At 41.4% G+C, this 25,285-nt stretch overlaps 1 protein-coding gene and 2 non-coding genes across 6 annotated transcripts in view; 2 read left to right on the plus strand and 1 right to left on the minus strand.

Moving 5' to 3' along the window:
- Nucleotides 1-303: 303 nt before the first annotated feature.
- Nucleotides 304-25,285, minus strand: part of OCLN (occludin) — a 59,990-nt gene continuing 35,008 nt past the window's right edge. For all 4 annotated transcript variants that reach the window (XM_007974510.3, XM_007974504.3, XM_007974527.3 and 1 more), the window contains exons 5-9: nucleotides 19,459-19,604; nucleotides 9,319-9,534; nucleotides 6,331-6,502; nucleotides 2,880-2,921; nucleotides 304-937 (exon numbers count right to left, since the gene is read on the minus strand). In XM_007974510.3, the coding sequence (XP_007972701.3) occupies nucleotides 836-937; nucleotides 2,880-2,921; nucleotides 6,331-6,502; nucleotides 9,319-9,534; nucleotides 19,459-19,604 (678 nt within the window). In that variant the 3' untranslated portion in view covers nucleotides 304-835. The remainder of the gene's footprint in view (nucleotides 938-2,879; nucleotides 2,922-6,330; nucleotides 6,503-9,318; nucleotides 9,535-19,458; nucleotides 19,605-25,285) is intronic.
- On the plus strand, nucleotides 15,310-15,416 carry LOC119618405 (small nucleolar RNA U13). Its single transcript, XR_005234716.1, has one exon. It is a non-coding gene; the product is annotated as a small nucleolar RNA U13 (small nucleolar RNA).
- On the plus strand, nucleotides 23,674-23,776 carry LOC119618378 (U6 spliceosomal RNA). The gene has a single exon (XR_005234692.1). It is a non-coding gene; the product is annotated as a U6 spliceosomal RNA (small nuclear RNA).

The raw sequence follows: 25,285 nt of genomic DNA on the forward strand, positions 1-25,285 counted from the left end.
TACAGTTCAAGTCACAATTGAATTATAAATGTAATCAGATATTCTGATATAAAGAAAAGGTTTAGTTGGTTTTTTAAAAAATGCATGTAAACCATAAAAGATAAAAAGTATTTAAAAATACACAAAATTCTAACCACTGGGTTTAAACTTTGATCTTAAAAAAGTAAATATATATTTACAATCTTTAAATTTCACACATTTGTTACTTTTACATGATCTTTATTATTTAAGAAAAACTTCTTTTAGCCATTTATATAACAGAAAAAAATAGGGAGGCTGGTAGATCATCACATATATAGTATCTAAAATATGAAAGGCCAGGGAGTTTATTATTAATGGAGTCATAAAACAGACTTAACCAAAAGTGTGTGCTAGGAAACAAGCAGTTTCACTTCAGAGACTTCATTGCAGGAACCCAGTTTCCTTAAGTGGAAAAAAGTGATTATAAATAACAGTTATCTGAAGGGTGGTTGAGAGGATTAAATGAGATCACCTATGCAAACAAATACATGTAGGTATTAAGACAACATCTGGGGTGTGAAAGTTTAGTTCACACCAGAACCTTCCTTTAAGGCTTAAAAACCTCAAACAGTATTTCATTCTTAACACAAGAACCAATGTTTAAAGCATAAAATCCTTAATTGGAGTGTTCAGCCCAGTTGATTATCAAAAGCTATTTATAAAATGCTTCAATACTGATGATATTAAAGCAACCGAAACTTTGTGATGCTCACAAGGTTTGGCTTCCTGGGTTATGGTCCAAAGTCATTTGCCTTCTGAGAAGAATGCAGAGATGTCAGATACTTAATTTCTCAAACAACTTGGCATCAGCCTTCTATGTTTTCTGTCTATCATAGTCTCCAACCATCTTCTTGATGTGTGACAATTTGCTCTTTAACTGCTTGCAATGATCCTTCTTACTTTTGTAATCTGCAGACTAAAAAGGGAGAAAATGAATCACATAAATTCAACAAAATAAAAACAGGTCTGCTGGGAAGGCAGAGGTGAACAAAAAAATGGAATATTTAGTCAGAGAATTATTGGGAGTGTTAATTGAAGTAATATACTCAAGGTGCCTGGCAGTATCACTAACCACACAGGCAGCTGATTCTGTTTGCTCAGTTCTGTCTTCTAACCTGGGTTTTTAAAAAGGATACCCCATTTCTAAAAACCTGTAAAATGACCAAGAAAACTTATCAGCCTTTTTGCTAACACATCATCTAAAACTGTAAGTAAAACAAGAGACTGGTGATCTCAGTTGACTGGGGAAAGGGAAGCTGAATAGGGGATAAGCGAGATGGGAAATTTTACTGTATACCCTTTAAACTCTTATTGCAAATCATGATGCCTGTAATTGATAATTTTTTGTTGTTGTTGTTTTTAGAAAGGGTCTCATCCTATTGCCCAGGCTGGAGTGCAGTGGTACAATTATAGCTCCCTGCAGCTCTGAACTCCTGGGTTCAAGGGATCCTTTTGCCTCAGTCTCCCTAGTAGCTAGGACTACAAGCACGTACCACAGCACCTGGATAAGTAATTTACAGAAATTTTAATATAATTTTTGTTAATGTTTTAAGTCAATAGTGACTGACATGCCAAGTGTTAGCAACAATATAGGGCAATAGGAGTCTGTAGTGGTTGATGGGAAAGTAAACTGGTACAACTACTTTGGAAGGCCATTTGACAGTATCTACTAGCGCTGGATACACAAATGCCCATCACTTCTCTGTTCAAACATTTACAAATATGTTTGAAGCTGTGATATTTTTAAATGCCAAAAATTGGGAACAACCCAAATGTTCATTAAAAATAGAATGGATGAATAAAGTTGCGTTTTATATACAACACTACACAGCAATAAAAATTAATCAACCGGCCAGGCATGGTGGCTCATGCCTATAATCCCAGCACTTTGGAAGGCCGAGGCAGGTGGATCACTTGAGGCCAGGAATTTGAGACCTGCCTGGCAAACATGGTGAAACCCCATCTCTACTAAAAATAGGAAAATTAGCCGGGTGTGGTAGTGCTTGCCTGTAATCTCAGCAGCTCGGGAGGCTGAGGCAGGAGAACTGCTTGAACCCAGGAGGCAGAGGTTGCAGTGAGCTGAGATCATGCTACTGCACTCCAGCCTGGGTGACAGAGCGAGACTCCCTCTCAAAAAAAAAAAATCAATGAACCATGGCTGGGCATGGTTGCTCATGCCTGTAATCCCAGCACTTTGGGAGGCCAAGGCAGGTGGATCACCTGATGTTGGGAGTTCAAGACCAGCCTGGCCAACATGGCAAAACTTTGTCTCTACTTGGTGTGTGCCTGCAATCCCAGCTAGGCTGAGGCAGGAGAATTGCTTGAACCTGGGAGGCGGAGGTTGTAGTGAGCCAAGATTGCACCACTGCACTCCATCCTGGGCAACAGAGCAAGACTCCGTCTAAAACAAAAAAATAGTAATGAACCATGAATGGACACTTACAAACACAATACTGAGCAAAAGAAATCACACACAAAATACATACTGTATGGTTCCATTTATGTAATGTGCGAGACAGACAAAACTCTATAATGTTAGAAGTGAGCATGGTGGACCCCTCTGCAGAGAGTGTAAACACTGGAAAGGAGTACAAGCAGGGGGTGGGGAGGTACTGGGAAATACATTTCTTGATCTGCATATACAGGTATGTGGTCACGGTGTGAAAATTCATCATGTTATACACTTTGATTTGTACACTTTTCTGTATGTATACTTCAACTTTTACAAAATACATAAAATAAAAAATGAAAAATACGTAATAGAAAAGCTCTTCCTCCAGATGAGTAGGTATAGGAATTAAAAGAAAAAGAAGAAGAGGAGGAAAGTTCTTCCTACAAGAACCATCTCGGATACTTACTCCCTTCACTTGCTTCAGTCTATTGTATTCATCAGCAGCAGCCTATTAATGAGAGACACAAAGGAATGTGTTTACTGGGGCATTTTATCTTTCAAAAGTAACATTCCTGATGTTATATTTTGGAGCTAAAAGTGACAGCTTATGACAAAAATATAAGCATTAAAAGAACAAAGTCATAAAGCTCTTAGAACTCATGATCAGCAGGAAGGTCTGAAGGAATTCAGTGAAGAGATATTTATGATACTGTATCTTTCACATTCCACTCACACAGGCAGGTAACTATCTGTTCTGCTACTTCTCATCTCTCTTCATGCCAGTCCCCATGCTACACTGACACCAGGAAGATCTTTTCAAACACTGAGCGCTGATCAGGTAATATCCCACTACACAACTGGTCTGAGCTTCCCATTAACTTCTCTCTTCATCCAGTTTCCTACCTTTCCAGTCTCAGCACCCATCATCAGCAACTCCTTTAAAAACTGAAACATGTTAAATGCTTCAAGATTTTGATCATGTTTTCCTTATGGCTGAAATCATGCACCTCCCCGCACCCTTCTGTCTGGAAAATTCTTAATGATTCCCTCACTGTGAAGCCTCGAAAGACTTTATTTCTCCTATGAGCAGTTAAGTTATAGTGCTTTCTACACATGATACAAATACAGCATTAATCATATTGTCTAAATTGTTTAGATGTCAGTTTTTTTCTTAAAATATGAGCTCTTTGAGGGTAGGGACAGGATTTTATATATCTAACCTCAGCATTTTCACATCAAAGAACAATAAGTGATCAATACATGTTCACTAAATTAAGAAAGATCTATAATACCCTATAGAAACCATAAAAGAAATACATAAATCTAACTATACAAAGATGTGAATACATCAAAACTAAAAAGCAGATCACTTCAACTGAAAAATGGCAGAATATTTAATTTTTCAGGTGTAAGTGAGATGTGCATCAAATGAGCCCTGTATTGTATCAGGAGGGAGACACAGTTAGTGCAGTCTCTCCGGAGGGCAATTTTGCAACAGAAGTTTAAAGAAACGTACTCTCTGACTCTCAGCAATTTCACATTCTGGAATTAGTTTTAATTAGATAAGCAGGCTGGGCGCTGTGGCTCACACCTGTAATTCCAGCGCTTTGGGAGGCCGAGGCAGGCAGATCACCTGAGGTCAGGAGTTCAGGACCAGCCTGACCAACATGGCAAAACCCCGTCTCTACTAAAAATATAAAAATTAGCCAGGTGTGGTGCCATATGCCTATAATCCCAGTTACTTGGGAGGCTGAGGCAGAAGAATCACTTGAACCTGGGAGGCAAAGGTTGCAGTGAGCCAAGATAGAGCCATTGCACTCCAGTGTGGGCGACAGAGCAAGACTGTCTCCAAAAAAAAACAAAACAAAACAAAACTAGATAAGCAGACAAGAGTGCAAAAACGGAGAGGTTCACCAGTACATACTGGTACTACTGGAGTAGGGGGAGACATACTTAAATGTCTATCCATAGAAAATGACTCTTAAGGCCAGGCGCGGTGGCTCAAGCCTGTAATCCCAGCACTTTGGGAGGCCGAGACGGGCGGATCACGAGGTCAGGAGATCGAGACCATCCTGGCTAACACGGTGAAACCCTGTCTCTACTAAAAAATACAAAAAACTAGCCAGGCGAGGTGGCGGGCGCCTGTAGTCCCAGCTACTCAGGAGGCTGAGGCAGGAGAATGGCGTCAACCCGGGAGGCGGAGCTTGCAGTGAGCTGAGATCCAGCCACTGCACTCCAGCCTGGGCGACACAGCGAGACCCCGTCTCAAAAAAAAAAGAAAAAAAGAAAATGACTCTTAAATTATGATGCAACCATAAAATTGAAAGTTGTTTACCTAATTTTACACATAAAAAACTTTAAACTAAGTAAGTCTTTATTACAGATATAAAAAAAAACTTGCTGTTAAGAAAAGCCAGAAATAAGCAGTGCAAGAAATTTTTTTTTTTAAAGATAAAACACCACAATGATAAGAGTACATCAAAGGGACACAGGAAGCGACTGAAAGAATTCCCAACGGTCAAAGTGAGAACAATTAGAGCTACAAAGTAAAGCAGCCTTGGATTATAAGTCAGTATAAAACAGATATCCATGAGTCCATAGTTACATAAGTGATTGATTAATAAAGGAACAAATAAACAAGAAGAGACTAATCTCCCTCTAAAAGGTGGTATAACTACATTAATTTCAGTACGTATACAAAATACAGTATGAAAAGGATGGATTAAAAAAAAAAAAACCCAGTAACTTTACACGGACAAATTCTATCTCAGCCAGGTGATCAAGGGAGGAAAAAAAAAGATAACCATAAACTATTGATTTAAAAGACAGGAAGACAGTAAGTGGAACATGGAAGATGGTAGATGATGTTTCCTTAGAGAAAGTTATATGTACCTCGGTGACTCCTGCTTGGAGAGATTGTTTTAACAACTAATATTTTGGTGATAAGGATTTCTTGATGGTAGGATTTAAGGTGATTTCTTTTTCTGCATACAATTCTGTGTTAAGTTCTTTTCTACAGAAAGAATGGCTTTATAAATAGGAAAGATAATAGGGCTATTTTATTATTATTATTATTTTTGAGATGGAGTCTCACTCTGTTGCCCAGGCTGGAGTGCAATGGCACAATCTTGGCTCACTGTAATCTCCCCCATCCCAGGTTCAAGCAATTCTCCTGCCTCGGCCTCCAGAGTAGCTGGGATTACAGGTGTCCACCACCACGCCCTGCTATTTTTTGTATTTTTAGTAGAGATGGGGTTTCACCATGTTGGCCACACTATTCTCAAACTCCTGACCTCAGGTGATCCACCCGCCTTGGCCTCCCAAAGTATGGGGATTATAGCCGTGAAACCACCATGCCCAGCCTGGCTATTTTAAATAGGAAAGCACAGATGTACATAGAATAGTGCTTTGTAGGGGCCAGGCACGGTGGCTCATGCCTGAAATCCCAGCACTTTGGGAGGCTGAGGTGGGCGATCACAAGGTCAGGAGATCGAGACCATCCTGGCTAACACAGTGAAACCCCGTCTCTACCAAAAAAAGAATACAGAAAATTAGCCAGGCGTGGTGGTGGCGGGCACCTGTAGTCCAGCTACTCAGGAGGCTGAGGCAGGAGAATGGTGTGAACCTCAGAGGCGGAGCTTGAAGTGAGCCAAGATCGCGCCACTCCAGCCAGGGCGACAGAGCAAGACTCTGCCTCAAAAAAAAGGAATAGTGTTTGTAATTCTTAACTATTATACATTAGTTCAGTCTTCTATTAGAAAAGAATTTCATCCAAAACCCAATCTCAACTATTCTTCAATGAAACTGCAGTTTGATAATTACTAGCACATTTTAATCAACATTAATATAAAGGATGCTGTACCTCCACAGATAAGATTCAAATTCTGCATAATATACAAATATCAGGTTGAATTTACCATGTACTCTTCACTTTCTTCTCTATAGTCATCCAATTCTTTATCCAAACGGGAGAGTTCTTTATTGATCTCATCAAGTTCTAATTGTAAGCTCTTGTATTCCTGTAGACCAGTGTCAAAATTTCTCTTGTACAGTTGTCTTTGTTGATCTGAAGTGATAGGTGGATATTCCCTAAAAGGTGAGAGAAAATGACTACATACGTATCCTTAGCAGACATAAAATTCAATGCTCCTTCCTCAAAGATAATAAAGCTGGTGGGGTATGGAGAATGACATTTTCTTATTTCCTTTTTGTTTCTTATGGGTAAAGAGAGAGTACAAATAAGTTATATTAAGAGTGACTATATATTACTGCTCATTTTTAAAAAACTATGCCAACATAATTTGCAGAAATAATTTTGGAAATCATTTACAAAATTGAAGGTACAAGTCATAGGAACTCATTTATTCTCCATACACAGTATCAATAATGGACTACTTATGTTTCAAGTTTTTCTTTCTTTCTTTTTTTTCTTTTTTTGAGACAAAGCCCGCTCTATCACCCAGGCTGGAGTGCAGTGGCACAATCTCGGCTCACTGCAACCTCTACTTCCCGGGTTCAAGCGATTTTTATCCCTCAGCCTCCATAGTAGCTGGGATTACAGGCAGCTGCCACCACGCCCAGTTAATTTTTGTATTTTAGTGGAGACAGGGTTTCACCATGTTGGCCAGGCTGGTCTCAACCTCCTGACCTCAGGTGATCTACCCGCCTCAGCCTCCTGAAGTGCTGGGATTACAGGAGTAAGCCACCACGCCTGGCCTGTTTAAAGTCTTAAAACTGGAATTCTGGAACACAAAGTCCGCTTTGATCACCACAGTGGCAGCACAGCTGACTGGAAGTGGCTGTTTCCTGCTACCACCCATAGTTTTCAGACTGGTTTATTTACTTTTTGCTCTTGTTTTTCGAAAGTGGAAATAGCTTATCTACTTCTTTCATAATAAAAATAGACATTAAAAAGTACATGTATAAAAACATGTGCTCATTGTTAAAATAATCTGGCAATTCATTAAAGTATAAAGAAGAAAAACTGAAATTTTGTATCACATGTATCTCTCAATATGCCAGCTACTCCTTACATAGGAAGATGATGCCATCAACCCATAATCCATAGAGAAAATACTCTGAATCCTTTCACAGGACTGGAGTTTCACAATGATGTGGAATTTCAAATTTTAGATCTAACAATCTAGTATCTTCATTTTACAGAGGGGAGAAATTTAAATGATTTGATCAAAAGGGAAACAAGAATTCGGATTTTGAAAATTTTCAGGCTGGGCACAGTAGCTCACACCTGTAATCCCAGCACTTTGGGAAGCCGAGGCGGGTGGATCACCTGAAGTCAGGAGTTTGAGACCAGCCCAGCCAACATAGTGAAACCTTGTCTCTATTAAAACCTCAAAAATTAGCCAGGCGTGGTGATACATGCCTGTAATCCCAGCTATTTGGGAGGCTGAGGCAGGAGGATTGCTTGAACCTGGGAGGTGGAGGTTGCAGTGAGCAGAGATTGTGCCACTGCACTCCAGCCTCGGCAACAGAGTGAGACTCTTATCTCAAAAAAAAAAACAAAAAACAAAAAGTTTTCAGTTAAATCTTCTGTGATACAAGTTAGGTGAATATTTTACAGATAGCTAGCTAAGCCAGGCCAAAACTCTTGAGGGGAGAGGGGAAGATAAAGTATCAGAATCATCAGTGAATAGGGGATCTCAAGCTACCCATGCCCCGCCTATCCTTCCTCACTCTCTGAGAAGCAATGTTTTGATTACCATTCACATTGCAAATGTTTCTGATGTGTGTCTTAGTCCTCAGAATACTTGGGCATAGGAAGGCTACACATCATAAACAAATACATTTGGTGATGGTGGGTGGACTGTAACAAAACCACGGACACACAAAGAAACTTAACCACAACTGTGGCTGAATACTAAATTGTTACCTCAATTGTTTACAAAATTCTTTGGATTAATCTTTAAAAGAAACTCTGGTCTTATCATTTTAAGCTTAACTTAAAAAATAATTGCCAGCCAGGCGTGGTGCCTCACACCTGTAATCCCAGCACTTTGGGAGGCCGAGGTGGACAGATCACCTGAGGTCAGGATTTTCAAGATCAGCCTGGCCAACACGGTGAAACTCGTCTCTACTAAAAATACAATTAGCCAGGCATGGTGGTGGGCACCTGTAATCCCAGCTACTTGGGAGGCTGAGGCAGGAATCGCTTGAACCCGGAAGGCAGAGGTTGCAGCGAGCCAAGATCGTGCCATTGCACTCTATCCTGGGTGACAGAGCAAGACTCCGTCTCAAAAAAAAAAAAAAAGTAGTGCCAAAGGAAAACCATAGCACTGGTCTGGGAATTTTATAATCAGTAAAACAAAGTTCCTCTATACCTGGATTTTATTTATTTGAAAGGCCTTTCTTTGGTTGTTTTTTGAGACAGGGTCTAGCTCTATCGCCCAGCCTGGGGTGCAATGGTGCAATTAAAGCTCACTGCAGCCTTGAACTCCTGGGCTTAAGCAATCCTCCTGCCTCTGCCTAAGCCTCAGCCTCCTGAGTAGCTGGAACTACAGGCCCACACCACTATGCCTGGCTGGTCTTGAACTCTTAGCCTTTGCCTCCCAAAGTGCTGGGAGACCTTTCTTGCGTGACTATTGGTATAAGTAAGAGCACTGGTGAAGTTCACCAGCCACGCTGTGGAAAGTTCAAAGTGGTTACTGCCAAAGTTCAAAGACATGGTTACCGCCAAACATTCTCTCCACTTCAATCTTTATCACAAAAGGGTGCTAAGGAAAAAACCAACCAACACCACACAAAAAACCGTCTCCAGTCCTGGTTGGCAAAGAATGAAATTACACCAGTGACCTCAATTTGGGAGGCAACAACTCCGACACCTGGTTGGTCTCCTTTAATCATCAGAAGGTGCACGTGGCCCAGGAAAAGGAGAGCTGAGTCGGTACCTGATCCAGTCCTCCTCCAGCTCATCACAGGACTCGCCGCCAGTTGTGTAGTCTGTTTCACAGTGATCTTGCTCTGTTCTCTTTGACTTTCCTGCTCTTCCCTTTGCAGAAGTCCTTTTTGAAGGTGTCTCAAAGTTACCACTGCTGCTGTAACGAGGCTGCCTGAAGTCATCCACAGGCGAAGTCACTGGAAGCTCCTGAACCACATCAGGAACCCTAATAAAAACAGGCATCATTGTTCAGTACACTACAGCCCTTTGCCAGTGCACTGTAATCACAGAGCGCAGCCATAATAAACACCAGGAGACATCTGCACACAGGTGCACTCAAGCAAGGACTTCAGACAATTGAAGTCTTGAATTGCTTGAACTTCAGTTCAAGTAATCCACCTGCCTCAACACTAGCACTGAGCAGATGCCTCGTTTTCTGCATGCAATTTGACAGCAGTTCAGAGTCCTCTAATACACACAAGTAGTAGGTTCCAATTTAAAGGGGAGTAGCCATTTTTATACCTTCTAAGTACAATGGATCTCAGATTTCATTTTAAAAAGTTCAGGCTGATCTGTAGGAGGTGTTTACTTGACCTGTGCCAGGGACTTACTCTACAAATGCTGTCAGGAAAATAATGATCATTCTTTTCTACAGGCTCTTCTGGTTCCCTGGAATACTGCGTGGGGAAGAATGCACATATGCTCTTTGTAATATTAATCTTATACTACCATATATCAATGATCATATTAAGATAAAATCTTGCAAAATAAACTAAATATCTAAACTAAAAAACTAAAAAGCTTTACATTACAATAAATTAAAGAGTTCCTTTAGGATTCTTTTTAAAATTGCTGTTAATCCTGAAGTCATGTAGAATGAATAGAAAGGTTACCATTACACACTTATTATTTTTTCTAATTAAAGTTGCATCACAATTGCACATTTATAGTGTTTCAGACATAAACATGAAAATAACCCTAACTGAGGAATAAAATACCAAAGTTGAAAGTGGGAACTACTTCTGAGTAAAAGAAATACGAAGTTTCATTTTCTTGTAGAAAAGGGCAAGAACAGAAATGCTTCTCACTCTCTGAGAAGCAATGTTTTGATTACCATTCACATTGCAAATGTTTCTGATGTGTGCTTAGTCCTCAGAATACTTGGGCATAGGAAGGCTACACATCATAAACAAATACAAAGAATGGGCCTAAGACTTTCCAAGCATCAGCCTTGCCATTCCAATCAACTATTTAAAACGTCTGAAGCGTTTCTTTCTGCTGCCAATTTACATAAACTATTATACTAAGCTTTATCTTCCAGGTTTAGTCCCTTTTCTAGGTGATCCACATGTGCTTTGCTCTAACTGTTGTCAGAGTCTTAGATTTGTAAGCATACAATTTCTTGCAGACTCTAAACTTTGGGGTATGTGTGTGTAGATGCAGGTGGGGGTGGTATTTATTTCTTCTTTCAAGATTTATGGCCGAGGGCGGTGGCTCACACCTGTAATCCCAGCACTTTGGGAGGCCAAGGTGGACAAATCCCTTGAGGCCAGGAGTTCAAGATCAGCCTGGCCAATATGGTGAAACCCCATCTCTACAAAAAATACAAAAATTAGCCGTGCATTGTGGCGGGCATCTGTAATCCCAGCTACTCGGGAGGCTGAGGCAGAAGAATTGCTTGAACCCAGGAGGCAGAGAGTGCAGTGAGCTGAGATCACACCACTGCACTCCACCCTGGGTAAAAGAATGAGATTGTCTCAAAAAAAAAAAAAAATGTATTCAGGTAATATGGCTTTGTGTGCTATGCTAATGTTACTTCTAATGGAGGGAAAATGTGACTTTCTCCATGAGTCAATGATTAACAAGTTCCTAGACACGCTGCCAAAACTGCCCGGTACTATGCTGCTTCTTTGAGGTAGCAAAACAAAACCTTTAGAACGCAGTGGATTTATTTTAGGGGTAAGGCCAAAGAGGTAGGAAACTAAAGGGCAAAAGAAATTACAAAAAAACATAAAAAGTAAAACATCGAAGTAGGCCTCCTGCCAGAATTTTTATATTATTGATGTATCTTTACCTTCGAAGTTTTCCTCCCCTCCTCCTACACCCCTTTAAAATATTAACGTACTTGATCTAGCATGAAAGCTAAAAGCAAAATGTTTCACAAGAAAAGTATTGACTACAGGTGTGAGCAACACCACACTGGGCTAATTTTTAATTTTTTTTGTAGAGACAGGGTCTCACTCTGTTGCCCGGGCTGGGCTCTCCACATTTCCCGAGCTGCATTGATCTTTTCAGCCCAGCATGAAGTTTCCTTTCCCAAAGCTTACATAGCAAAAAGGTTCTGATTGGCCCTTTTCAGGTCACTGTCATCCTTGAAGCCAGGAGAATGTTCTCTGATTAGTAAGACTTAGATATGCCTCCCAATAATGGTGGCAGCTCTAAAATATAGAGTGTGTAACAAACTTCATTCTAATAGTCATGGCATTGTTGATCATAGGTTGTTTCTCTGCTGTCACTGATTCTGTGTGTAATCAGAAAAGAAGGATTCTTATGCATGTGTTTTCAATTCAGTAATTGTCCTTAACACCTGACATGCATAGAGTAGTGAGCCAGGTGACCCTGGGAAGACCAGGTCCATGTTCTCACGGAGGCTGCAAAACAGGGGTGGAGGAAAGTGCACAACTCCACTGAGATCAGGGCAATATGTAGGAGCAATAAAGGCAGCATGAAGGAGTGTGTGTGAGAATGAAACAAATGACTGAAGAATAAAAACAAGCCAGCCAGCTGCGGTAGCTCACACCTGTAATCCAGCACTTTGGGAGGCCTCGGCAGGGGGATCACTTGAGGTCAGGAGTTTGAGACCAGTCTGGCTAACATAGTGAAACCCTCGTCTCTACTAAAAATACAAAAATCAGCCAGGCATGGTGGTGCACACCTGTGATCCCAGCTACTCGGGAGGTTGAGGTGGGAGGATCACTTGAACCTGGAAGGCGGAGGTTGCAATGAGCCAAGATTGCGCCAAACCTCCAGCCTGGGTGACAGAGCAAGACTCCATTTCAAAAAAACCACCACCAACAAAAACCCAGGCGTGGCTGCATGCACATGTAGTATTAGCTACTCAGGAGGCTGAGGCAGAAGGATCACTGAGTGCAGTAATTTGAGGATTCAGTGAGCTATGATCACACCACTGGACTCCAGCCTGTGTGAAACAGTGAGACTCTATCTCTGAAAAGTAAAAATAAATAAACAAATAAATGTAGATGGCTATCCTGTCACAACAGAAGCTGAACTGAGAATAAAGCCAACATACTGACAGATGAAAGCACGTAAGAGCCCTGCAATCTTCTGAATCCCTTGATTATGCCATGACTGAAGCTAGAGACACCTTTGGGCCTCATGTGACTCAGATAATTCCTCCTTTTGCTTAAGCTATTTTTTTTTCATGATTTTTTAAAAAATTGAGACAGGGTCTCCCTATGTTGCCCAGGCTGGTCTCGAAATCCTGGTCTCAAGCAATCTTCCCACCTCACTGGCCTCCCAAAGTGGTGGAATTATCAGCCTGAACCACCATGCCCTGTCTTAAACTAGTTTAAACTGGGCTTCTATAATTCCTCTAACTTGCATAACAATCCTAACATCATCCTACCAGCCTATTGCTACCAAACAATAGTCTCATTTGGCAATGCAAGGAGTCAGTCTTTGAAAGTTTTGCATTGCAGCAACATTCAACTTCCTTGATTTATGAAGGCTAATTCAACCTGGGTGTGGACAGGATAGTACACAGTGTACCTAACAGGGCTCTCCCAAGTTCGTTTAGTAAGTTTGGAGAGGCAACCATCTTCAGCTAAATTCTGGTGTGCCCTGATGCAGGATTAATTCTCATAGCCAACTGCCTTAAAATTCTAAGGTATAGGATATTATAAGCAAAAGGAACCAGATATGAGAGTAAATTGCATGATTCCATTTTATCTAAGTTCACTAACAGATGGTAGCAGACATCAAAAGAGCAGTTACCTTGGGATGGGTGTGGGTGGGTATTGATGGAGAAAGGGCACATGAGGACCTTATGTGGGGCTCAAAATGTATCTTGGTGGTGGGAGTTAAGTTCATATATAGGAAAACTCATCAAGTTGTATACTCAAGATTAGTGCTCTTTTTATGGAATGTACATTATGCGTTGGGAGAAAAAAACATCTTAATACTGAGTTACCTCATCCTTAGCATGGATGGATGGATGGACACAATGTCCTCCATCTAATTCCTTCTCTATCAGCTAGAGTGGTGAGGAATAGAGGTGCTCATGGGTCACTAAGCACTTGTGAGAATGCCTTAGGAAAGACAGGCTATGACTTATGTGTTCTTATTCCCATTCAAGTGGATGTCCTCTGAATCCTCTACAGCACTCAGCACTCTACTGTGAACAACACTTGACAATTTCTGTTGCCCCCCAGAAGCTGTAAAATACTTCCATCATTACCATGCTCTGGGGGAGATACTGTGCATTTGTATCTCTTAGTACCACTCCCATTCACCCATTCATCTGGGTTCTAAAATGAAGCATCATGTTTGCATCTTCTAGACTTTCAAAAAAAATTCTGGGGCATAAGTTCAGAGTAGAAACTAGTACAACCCTTATGAAATAAAATTTTTACATCTATCAAAATGAAAAAAATGCACACTTATTTTAGCTCAGCAATTCTGCTTGTAGTATTTATCCTCCAGATACGTTCACATATGTATAAAGTGATAAATGTATAAGGTTATTCCTTAGAGTGGTCTGTAATAACAAAACATTGGGGGAAAGTGTGCATCATATAGAATTAATACATTAAGTATACCAGTCGGGTGCGGTGGCTCACACCTGTAATCCCAGCACTTTGGAAGGCCGAGGCGGGCGGATCACCTGAGGTCAGGAGTTCGAGACCAGCCTGGCCAACATGACAAAACCCCGTCTCTACTAAAAATTAGCCAGGCGTAGTGGCGGATGCCTGTAATCTCAGCTACTTGGAAGGCTAAGGCAGGAGAATCACTTGAACCTGGGAGGCAGAGGTTGCAATGAGCCGAGATCACACCACTGCACTCCAGCCTAGGCAACAGAGTGAGACTCCACCTCAAAAAATAATAATTAAATAAAGTATACCTATTTGATAGAATATTATACAGCTATAAAACAGAACAGTGCTTCTTCTTGGTTATAATTTAAAAAATAAAACAGAATCAGTCAACTCACTGCATACTGATATGGATAATATCCAAGATAAAATATATTGCTAATGATACTTTTGGTATGCTAATATTTTCTTTCTCTTTGTTTTGAAACAGGGTCTCGCTCTGTCACCCAGACTGAAGTGGAGTCGCACGGTCTTGGCTCACTGCAGGCTCGACCTCCTGGGCTCAATCAATCCTCTCACCTCAGCCTCCCAATAGCTAGGACTAGAGAGGCATGTGCCACCAGAGAGGCATGTGCCACCATACCTCCAAATCTTTATATTTTTTGTAGAGAGGGGGTTTAGCAATAATGCCCAGGGTGTTCTCAAACTCCTAGGCTCAAGCAATCCACCCACCTCAGCCTCCCCAAGTGCTAGAATTACAGGCATGAGCCACTGTGCCCAGCTCTGGTATGCTAGTATTTTAACGGGGGTGGGGGTGGGGGAAATCAATGTACTTTGGCCGGGATCTTTGTTTTAAAATCTCAGGAGAAATATAAAAGAAAGTGATGACATTAGTTGCCTCTGGGGAGAGGAACTAGGTAGCTGATACCTTTTGTCCCTTTTAAATTTTACACTACATAAGGTATTCAAGAATAAGACAGACTGATATTTAAGGAATAAGATTTTCAAATTAATTTCATATGAATTTGTGAAACTACCCTGGTTTTCGTGAAAAGGGACAACACCTGGGAATGCTGTGTAAGCATGCAGGCCTCACAATTTAGAGGCACAGCTGGTGCCAAGATGCAGTATAGACAGACATTTTGTATGTATGAAAGTTCTGCAAATCGGTCCTTTTATAGTTCATGATGAGCACGATGACTGGGTGTTCATACGCACGTGTGAAATGTGCCACCCTCAAACCTTGTTACAATATTGGCATATTACCCATGTGACATGAAAAAGAAGAGGGAAAAAAAAAAAAAAAGCTCTGCAAATCGTAGCTTAAAAATTTTAGAGGTTGAGGCAGGAGGATCACTTAAGGCCAGGAGTTCAAGACTATCCTGGGCAACAAAACAAGAACCCTTCTCTACAAAAATAAAAATAAAAAATTAGCCAGGCATAGTGGCACACACCTGTGGTCCTGGCTAAAGTGAGCTATGAGGCAAGAGGACGGCTTGAGCCCACGAGTTCAAGGCCACAGTGAGCTATGATCACACCACTGCACTATAGGTCTGGGCGACAGAATGAAACAGCGTCTCAAACAAATGATGAAAAAAAAAACTTAGAAGGACTGCATCTCTCTTGTGTACCCTTGTCCCTAACAGTCTCAAGTGCTTTAGTTTTTGTCAAAATCCAAAGAGAAGAAACAGAGAAAAAGTGCTTTCTCCAAATCATTCACAATTGAAATCAACAGCAAGATCAAGTCTGAATATCAAAACAACTATGCACTCAAAGTAAATCTCATATATCATGGCCCACTAATCACGAGTCAGGCGTTGTGGATGAAACTTCAAAGTAGGCGAGGTGCGGTGGCTCACGCCTGTAATGCCCACACTTTGGGAGGCCAAGACCGGTAGATCACCTGAAGTCAGGAGTTCGAGACCAACCTGGCCAACATGGTGAAACCCCGGCTCTACTAAAAATACAAAAATTAGCCAGGCGTGGTGGCATGCGCCTGTAATCCCAGCTACTAGGAGGAGGCTGAGGCAGGAGAATCATTTGTACCCAGGAGGCGGAGGTTGCAGTGAACCAAGATCGAACCACCGTACTCCAGCCCGGGCAACAGAGTGAGACTCAGTCTCAAAAAACACAAAGAAATAAAAAAAAAACTTCAAAGTAACAAAAAAGTTATTTCCAGTAGATACACTTTTAACATAGACATTCCAACTAGCTGAAAGGAAGTTTTTTGGGCTTTTTCAGCCTCCAAAGGAACCTGGAGTTCTAGAATTACAGTCACAAAGTCATAAGGGCATTTTAGTCAATGATGGACTAATAAAAGTACACGGCAAATGCAATTACATACAGTATATAATAATTGACAATAAACGACTATGCTACTGGTTTATGTATTTACACTATATTTTTTATTATTAGATTCCTTCAACTTATTTAAAAAAAAAGAGTTGAAAGAGAAAAAAAAAAGTTAAAAGAGGCTCAGGCAGGTGCTTCAGGAGGTATTCTAGAAGAAGGCACTGTTACCACCAAAGGTGACAGCTCTGGGTGTGTTATTGGCCCTGATAACCTTCCAGTGCAACAAGACGTGGAAATGAAAGACAGTGATATTAATGTAGGCCTAAGCAAATGTGTATGTTTGAATCTTAGCTTTGGGTTTTTGTGTGTGTGTGTGTGTTGTTTGTTTGTTTTGAGATAGGGTCTCTGTTGCCCAGGCTGGAGGGCAGTGGTGCGATCACAGCTCACTGCAGCCTCCCAAAGTGGTCGGATTATAGGTATGAACCACTGCACCCAGTCTGCATCTTAGTTTTTAACAAAAAAGCGTAGAAACTAAAATAAAATTTACATGGTAAAAATAGAAAACAGCACTTTGGGAGGCCAAAGTGGGAGGATCACTTGAGGTCAAGAGTCTAACAACCGCCTGGTGGCAAGGCATGGTGGCTCATGCCTGTAATCCCAGCACTTTGGGAAGCCGAGGCAGGCAGATCGCTTGAGATCAGGAGTTCAAGACCAGCCTGGGCAACATAGTGAGACCCTGTCTCTGCAAAAAAAAAAAAATAGAAAAAAATTAGCTGGGCATGGTGGAGCACATGTGTAGTCCCAGCTACTGAGGTGACTAAAGTGGGAGGATTGCTTGAGCCTGGGAGGTCAAGGCTACAGTGAGCTGTGATCACAGCACTACACCCCAGCCTGGGTGACAGATCGAGACCATGTCTCTACCAAAAAAACAAAACAAAACCAAAAAAAAAAAACAAACCAAAGCTTATAGAATAAGGCAATTATTTCTCTATATCTATATAATGTAGGTATGGGTTTTTTGGCTTTACTTTTTTTTTTTTTTTTTCCTCCTGTCTCACTATATTACCCAGGCTGGATTTGCGCTCCTGGGCTCAAGTGTGATCCCTCCCACCTCAGCCTCCCAATTAGCTGGGACTGCTGGTGTGCACCACTGTGCCAGGCTTTGTGATTGTGTTTTTCATTGTTGTTCTTTTTTTGAATTTTTTTAAAACATTGTTTCACTCCGTCACCCAGGCTAGAGTACACTGGTGAAATCTCAGCTCACTGCAACCTCCACCTCCCAGGTTCAAGCAATTCTCCTGCCTAAGCCTCCTGAGTAGCTGGGAATACAGGTACGCACCACCATGCCTGGCTAATTTTTATATTTTTAGTAGAGATGGGGTTTCGCCATTTTGGCCAGGCTAGTCTCGAACTCCTGACCTCGGGTGATGCGTCCACATTGGCCTCCCAAAGTGTGGGGACTATGGGTGTGAGCCACTGCACCCAGCCATGTGATTGTGTTTTAAGCGCTATTACAAAAGAGTCAAAAAAAGTAAAGTTATAGAGAGCTAAGATTTACTATAGAAGAAAGAAAAATGTTTAGTAAAGTTAGCGTAGCCTAAGTATAGTGTTTATAAAGTGTACAGTAATGTCCTAGCCCTTCACATTCACTCACCACTTACTCCCTGACTCACCCAGAGCAACTTCTAGTCCTGCAAGCTCCATTCATGGTAAGCTCCTTACAAAGATGCACCATTTATTTATTTATTTGTTTTAGATGGAGCTTTGCTCTTGTTGCCCAGGCTGGAGTGCAATGGCATGATCTCTGCTCACTGCAACCTCCGCCTCCCGGGTTCAAGCAATTCTTCTGCCGCAGCCTTCCTGAGTAGCTGGGATTACAGGCATACGCCACCATGCCCGGCTAATTTTGTATTTTTAGTAGAGATGGGGTTTCTCCATGTTGGTCAGACTGGTCTTGAACTCCCGACCTCAGGTGATCCGCCTGTCTCGGCTTTCCAAAGTGCTGGGATTATAGGCGTGAGCCACCACACCCAGCCAAGATGTACCATTTTTTATCTTTTATATTTACTGTAACTTTTTTGTGTTTAGATATACAAATACCACTGTATTACCACTGCCTAGAGTATTCGGTATATTAACATGCTGTCTGCATTTGTAGCGTAGGAGCAAGAAGCTATACCACATAAGCAGGCTATCCATCTAGGCTTGTGTTAAGTACACTGTGATGTTCACTCAAGGATGAAATTTTCTAAAGACACACTTCTCAGTATTAGCATTGTTAAACAATGCATGACTATATATGTAAAAATACCGATTTTATCATCCTTAGGCAAAAATTACATCCCTGTCCATACCAATTACCTCCAATATTCTTCTCTCACTAGTCATTAGGTGGAATTAGAATTGGGCTTTAGGGTAAGTGTTTCCACCACAGAGATATCATTTCAATAATCATATGGCACCTACCCTAGGCCAGACGTTCACTGAAGTTTCACATCTCCCAGCAATACTGAGGACCTAGCACAGCAAATGAAATACCACAATTCCTGGATTCAAATGAAGTCTTCCAGTTTAACAGAAATGTATGTGGACAGGGTTGATTAATGTGCAGTGTCCTCCTTCTGTTTATGAGATCCAACAATTACAGGCAAAAGGAGAGGCTGAGCACAGCACTGACCTCTGCTTAGTCACTTCCTCTCACCCTCACCTAAACTTCAAAACCAGAAATAGCAGAACCACATTCCTAGAGTGAAAGAACCCAACCCAGCCTTTCAATTAAACAAGCAAGTGAAAAGAAGCATTTTCAACTCAGAAGGGAAAGAGAACCCCACCCTCCTCATCCCGGTCTTCCAAGTGGCCGTAGGCCTCTCTACCAACAAAGCAAAGATTGTTGTAATACCAAGATCCAGATCCAGCTTTTGTGTGCACTGCTGGATACTTTTTTAAGCAGAAAGGTACAAAAACCAATTATGTGCAAATACTCATTTTTACACTCAGTCTATCAAACTAAGAGAGACGCTACTTACGGCGTGGATTTATAGGAAGACTCTGGATAAAACCGCTTGTCATTCACTTTGCCATTGGAAGAGTATGCCATGGGACTGTCAACTCTTTCCGCATAGTCAGATGGGGGTGGAGGCACGTCCTGTGTGCCTGCAGACACATTTTTAACCTTAAAAAACCCCAAGAGATAGTTATTATTTATCTTGTAATGAAAAGGGGGCATACACTGAAAAAAATTATCTTATATGCATTATCTAGTATTTATGTGGCCCATTAATGCTATTAACGCTAATAATAAAAAGGCAATTATGACAGGTTAATAGTCAAATCCACTTTTTAATAGACATATAAATAGTGCTACTGCTAGTTGAAACAAGTATATTACCAAGAAGAAAAATCTGATCACCTCATTCTCATCCTAATGTGATTAGGTTTAATAATTATCCATGGCAATTTCCCACCTCCATATTAGGAAGACTGGTCTCATTACCTCACATCCACATTAGAAAGACCATTCTCATTTAACCTAAGCCAGGTCCGGGTTAGGAGAATTTTCATTTCTAACAAGCTCTCAGGTAATGCTATGTTGCTGTCTGTGCACCACACTTGGAAAAGCACTAATCTAGAACAAAGTACACTGGTGGTTCTTAATCCATTCATCTCTCAACGTGGAATGTTAAAACCACAGAAGAAATCAAGCAGTTCAAGCTGACTTCTGCTCTTTTAATAAGAGATTTGCTTATTCTCCCTTAATGCAGGTTCTCAATGGCTCTATTACTAATAGCCTACACAATATATCACACAACATCAGTGCCTTCCCTTTCCACTTTCCTTATTTCATTGTGATGTGTAAGTGAATTCATCCTATAGAAGTAACATGCATTAGAAATTATGCCTTAATAGGCCGGGTGCAGTGGCTCACGCCTGTAATCCCAGCACTTTGGGAGGCCGAGGCGGGTGGATCACGAGGTCAGGCGATCGAGACCATCCTGGCTAACGTGGCAAAACCCTGTTTCTACTAAAAATAGACACACACACACACACACACACACACGCACAAAAATTAGCCAGGCGTGGTGGCATGCGCCTGTAGTCCCAGCTACTCAGGAGGCTAAGGCAGGAGAATCGCTTGAACTGGAGAGGGAGAGGTTGCAGTGAGCAGAGATTGTGCCACTGCACTCCGGCCTGGCCGACAGTGAGACTGTCTCAAAAAAGAAAGAAATTATGCCTTAATGTTAGATACATATACAGGTTCTTATCTGAGGAATGTAAGCCCTTTCTTAAAACTTATCAGGCCTGGAGAGGCATTAAAATGAAACAGCAATCAAGTCCTACTGCCCCCTTGAGCTATGTAGTTATCTCCAGAAACTGCATAACCTAACAATGCTCCACACTGGGCACCATGACCCTGCTACAGCTCAACATGTAACAATGTTATTTCTGTAAACCAGTGAGAATTCTGATGAACAACTTTGTTTCTGCCCACTCCTCGTGCCCCTTTTTTGCCTTTAAAAACTTGCTTATAAAAAAGGCTGAATGGAACACTCCCCAGGGCAGCTTGGAAGCATGTCCCAGGCAGCTGTTCTCAACCTTGGCCCAAATAAACTCTCTATATTAATTTTGCCTCAGGTTCTTCCCTTAGGTCAACGTTAACATGGAAGGCTTACCACAGAACCTTTGGGATAAAAAATTTAAACATAAAAAGCACAGCCAATTAAACTCCCAACACTGTTTTATATATATATATATATATGTAAATATATATATATACACACACATATATATATATGTAGAGAGAGAGAGAGAGAGAGAGACACGGAGTCTCACCCTGCACCCAGGCTGGAGTGCAGTGGTGCGATCTCAGCTCACTGCAACCTCCACCTCCCAGGTTCAAGAGACTCTCCTGCTTCAGCCTTCTGAGTAGCTGGGATTACAGGTGCCCGCCACCATGCCCAGCTAATTTTTGTATTTTTAGTAGAGACAGGGCCTAACCATGTTGGCCAAGTTGGTCTCGAACTCCTGACCTCAAATGATCCACCCACCTTGGCCTCCCAAAGTGCTAGGATTACAGGCGTGAGCCACCCCACCCAGCCACTGTTAGATTTTATGTTTTATGTAACAGCTCCAACACTCTTGACATTTCACCTAATAGTCTTTAAATTATTACATATCACTCTGTAATTGAGAAAAAAAATTGGAAAAAAAAATCAAAGACCTCAAACAAGTGCTAACCCTAGATGAATCATTTAGTTGTTTTAAGGCAAAGGAATAGAAATAAAGGGTGGAAAAAGTCTACAAATCATTTCTAAGTCTACAAATTGTAAGTCTACAAATCAAGTCTACAAATCATGATTGTAAGTCTACAAATCATTTCTGTGAAAAAGTGCTGCTATTCAAAAGGGTAGAACCGCTTTAACTTTGTGATAGGATCAATGGCATTTTAGCCAGGTTTGGTGCATGTGCCTATAGTATCAGTTACTTGGGAGGCTGAGATGGGAAGACCTCTTGAGCCTGACAGACGGAGGCTGCAGTGAGCTCTGATTGTGCCACTGCACTCCAACCTGGGTGACAGAATGAGACCCTGTCTCAAATACATACACAAACAACCAATGGCATCAGATTACCTGGGCTCACCCCAGGTCTGCCAACCACAAATTCTATAAAGCCTCAGTTTTCATCTGGAAAAAAAGAAGAAGAAGAAGAAGAAGAAGAAGAAGAAGAAAACTACCTAGTACATAAAGTTATTCTGACGATTAAATGAGGTGACAAGGTATCACATTTATCACAGTGCCTTTAAACACAGTAAAAATTCAAAAGATGCTGGATTTTGGAATTAAGGCCACTGGATCTGATCAAATTAATTTTTACAAGAATTTAGAGGTGGCAGAAGACCTTTATTTAGATTATTTTGCTATTATAAAGCCTTACAATTAAGTTCAGCTTCAATATAGTGTATCTTCCTGCAATACATATTCCTTACATCTTAACTTTCCCATTCTTAGTAGCATTAAAACACAAGATGCACTCTCTGGACTTATCCAGGCAGTACTGCATGCAGAAAGATATTTACCTACCCCTCCAAGTACATAGGGGTATTCTTGATTGTTTAACATTCAGAGTCAGAAAGGAATAGAATCATTTCCCTCTGAAAGTGGAATTTGGCAGCAGCTGCGAAACCAGTGGGTGGGTTACCACGGAGTGTGCTCAGATCCCACCACAGGGGGGAAGGGAGGGGAGCACTCGGTTCCCACAGAATTCCTTACAACACAAGTTTACAGCAGCAGTTGCCAAGCTTCACAGGCAAACGCTTCACCAAACCAAAGCCTATTCTTAATCCAATACCTCATCAGAATTTAAAAATGCTTCCTTTGCTTAAAAGCCCATTTTATACTTCTCTAGGTCCCACCCCCTCCTCACAGCGTGAGCTTTAGCAGAGTCTGGGTATCTTTTCAGAGATTTCTTACTGGCTAGAACACCCTTCCCCTTTTGCCAGCTATTCCTTAATTGGGCTTCAATTCTTGGCTCACGTGCCACCACCTCCTCCTCATACAAGCCCCTCCTGGATGAGGCACCAACTGTGCTATTTCCCTACACCTGTGCATACAAACCTCCCACCAAATCACGTATACACTGCCGAACAATGGCTTACTCACAGTACAATGGCTTGCTCACCTATCTCACTTCAGTAGGCAGTGGACTGGGCTTAAGCCACCACTATCTGACTGCTTACAATGAGCCAAATATTGAAGTGACAGATCATTTAGTAGGCATGGCTCTACAGACATTTCTTTTTCAGAAATGAGGAAGCTGTGGCTCAGGGAGTTAGACAACTTTCCCAAGAACCTAGACATAGAAAATGGAAGTGAGCTGAGATCCGGCCACTGCACTCCAGCCTGGGTGACAGAGCGAGACTCCGTCTCAAAAAAAAAAAAAAAAAAAAAGAAAAGAAAAGAAAATGGAAGGGTGGGCAGTCTCCTGCTTTCCTCTTTGAGTCTCCAAAGTACCACACAGTGTCTGGCACAAATCAGGAGCCCCAAGTTTGCTGCATAAAGGTTACCTCACTGATAACTGTTATATTCCTACATGTATACCGAGGTATCTTATCAATGAGGCACGCTGAGCTGACCTTTCTCTCAGCGTCAGCAGAACTGGACTAGCTTGACCACTGACTCCACCCTCCAGCACAGATCTTTGATTAAACCTTTTCTATACACGTGCATAATATATTCCAAGGCAGTGCTCCCTTCGGCAGCACGTATATAAATCTGAACAATACAGAAAAGGTTAGCATGGCCCTTGGGCAAGGATGGCACCCAAATTCATGAAACATTCCACATATATTTTTTTTAATTCTGAGCCAGCTATGATGCCAGACTCCAAGAGTCTAGAGGCAAAGGCAAAATATATTTGAAAAACAAAACATATTTGAAAAGACCATTTTTTTCCCTCTTTATGTGTCAATTTTTCTGAAAAAAAGGCTAAAATATTTTTTCCTCTAACCCACTTAATGGTATCAATGCAAAGTAAGTATAAACCCAGTATCTGTGGCTTTTGAAGGACAGTAGGAAAGTAGAAGGGGGTTGGAGTGGGCAATACAAAGTGAACAGGTGCTCATTTCTACAAGGAGTCCCCAACCTGTATTTCCCATTATGAGAGAAAGGACTTCTGAATTTCACTGTTATTACTGATAGGATCCCCAGTCAGCTCATAAAATTCAATGATGTAGTTAAAGTTCTCTTAAAAAAGAAAAACAATATTTTAATTTTCAGTAAGGTTTTTTTTTTCTTAAGAGATGAGGCCTTGCTGTGTTGCCCAGGCTGGACTTGAACTCCTGGACTCAGGCAATCCTCCTACCCCAGCCTCCTGAGTAGCTGGGACTACAGGCTCACACCACTATACCTCGCTTTTAAAGAATAAGAACTTGAGAAAACCAGCTAGGCATAATTTTAAACAGTAAAATGTCTTTGTAACAATTTTCCCTTAAGTAACTTGAGGATATCTCTAAGAAATTAGGGACAGAAGAAAGCAGGATGAAAACACAAATTAAAGATTTCTCTAGGCCGGGTGCGGTAGCTGATGCCTGTAATCCCAGTACTTTGGGAGGCTGAGGCAGGAGCGATTACCTGAAGTTGGGAGTTCGAGAACAGTCTGGCCAACATGGTGAAACCCCAACTCTACTAAAAATACAAAAATTAGCCACGCATGGTGGCAGGCGCCTGTAATCCCAGCTACTTGGAGGCTGAGGCAGGAGAATCGCTTGAACCCAGGAGGTGGAGGTTGCAGTGTGCCGAGATCGCACCACTGCACTCCAGCCTGGGTGATAGATTCCATCTCAAAAAACAAAAAACAAAACAAAACAAAAAAAAACAATAACTCAGACTTACTCTTGAAATTACATTCAAAAAGGACAAGCGCTCACACTAAACATACTTAAGGAGTACGAATTATTAACTTAGGGGATATGCAGGGAAGTTTTATTAAGATTCTTATTTCAATCAAGAAAGAACTTCAGTATTTCCAAAATAGCAAAATGAAATATCTTTTTTTTTTTTTTTTTTTTGAGACGGAGTTTCGCTGTTTTTGCCCAGGCTGGAGTGCAATGGCATGATCTCGGTTCACTGCAACCTCCACCTCCTGGGTTCAAGCAATTCTCTTGCCTCAGCCTCCCGAGTAGCTGGGATTACAGGCATGCGCCACCACGCCTGCCTAATTTTGTATTTGTAGTAGAGACAGGGTTTCTCCATGTTGGTCAGGCTGGTCTTGAACTCCCGACCTCCGGTGATTCACCCGCCTCGGCCTCCCAAAGTGCTGGGATTACAGGAGTGAGCCACTGCGTCTGGCCGAAATATC

Source organism: Chlorocebus sabaeus, chromosome 4, assembly GCF_047675955.1.
Source record: "Chlorocebus sabaeus isolate Y175 chromosome 4, mChlSab1.0.hap1, whole genome shotgun sequence".
NCBI lineage: Eukaryota > Metazoa > Chordata > Mammalia > Primates > Cercopithecidae > Chlorocebus > Chlorocebus sabaeus.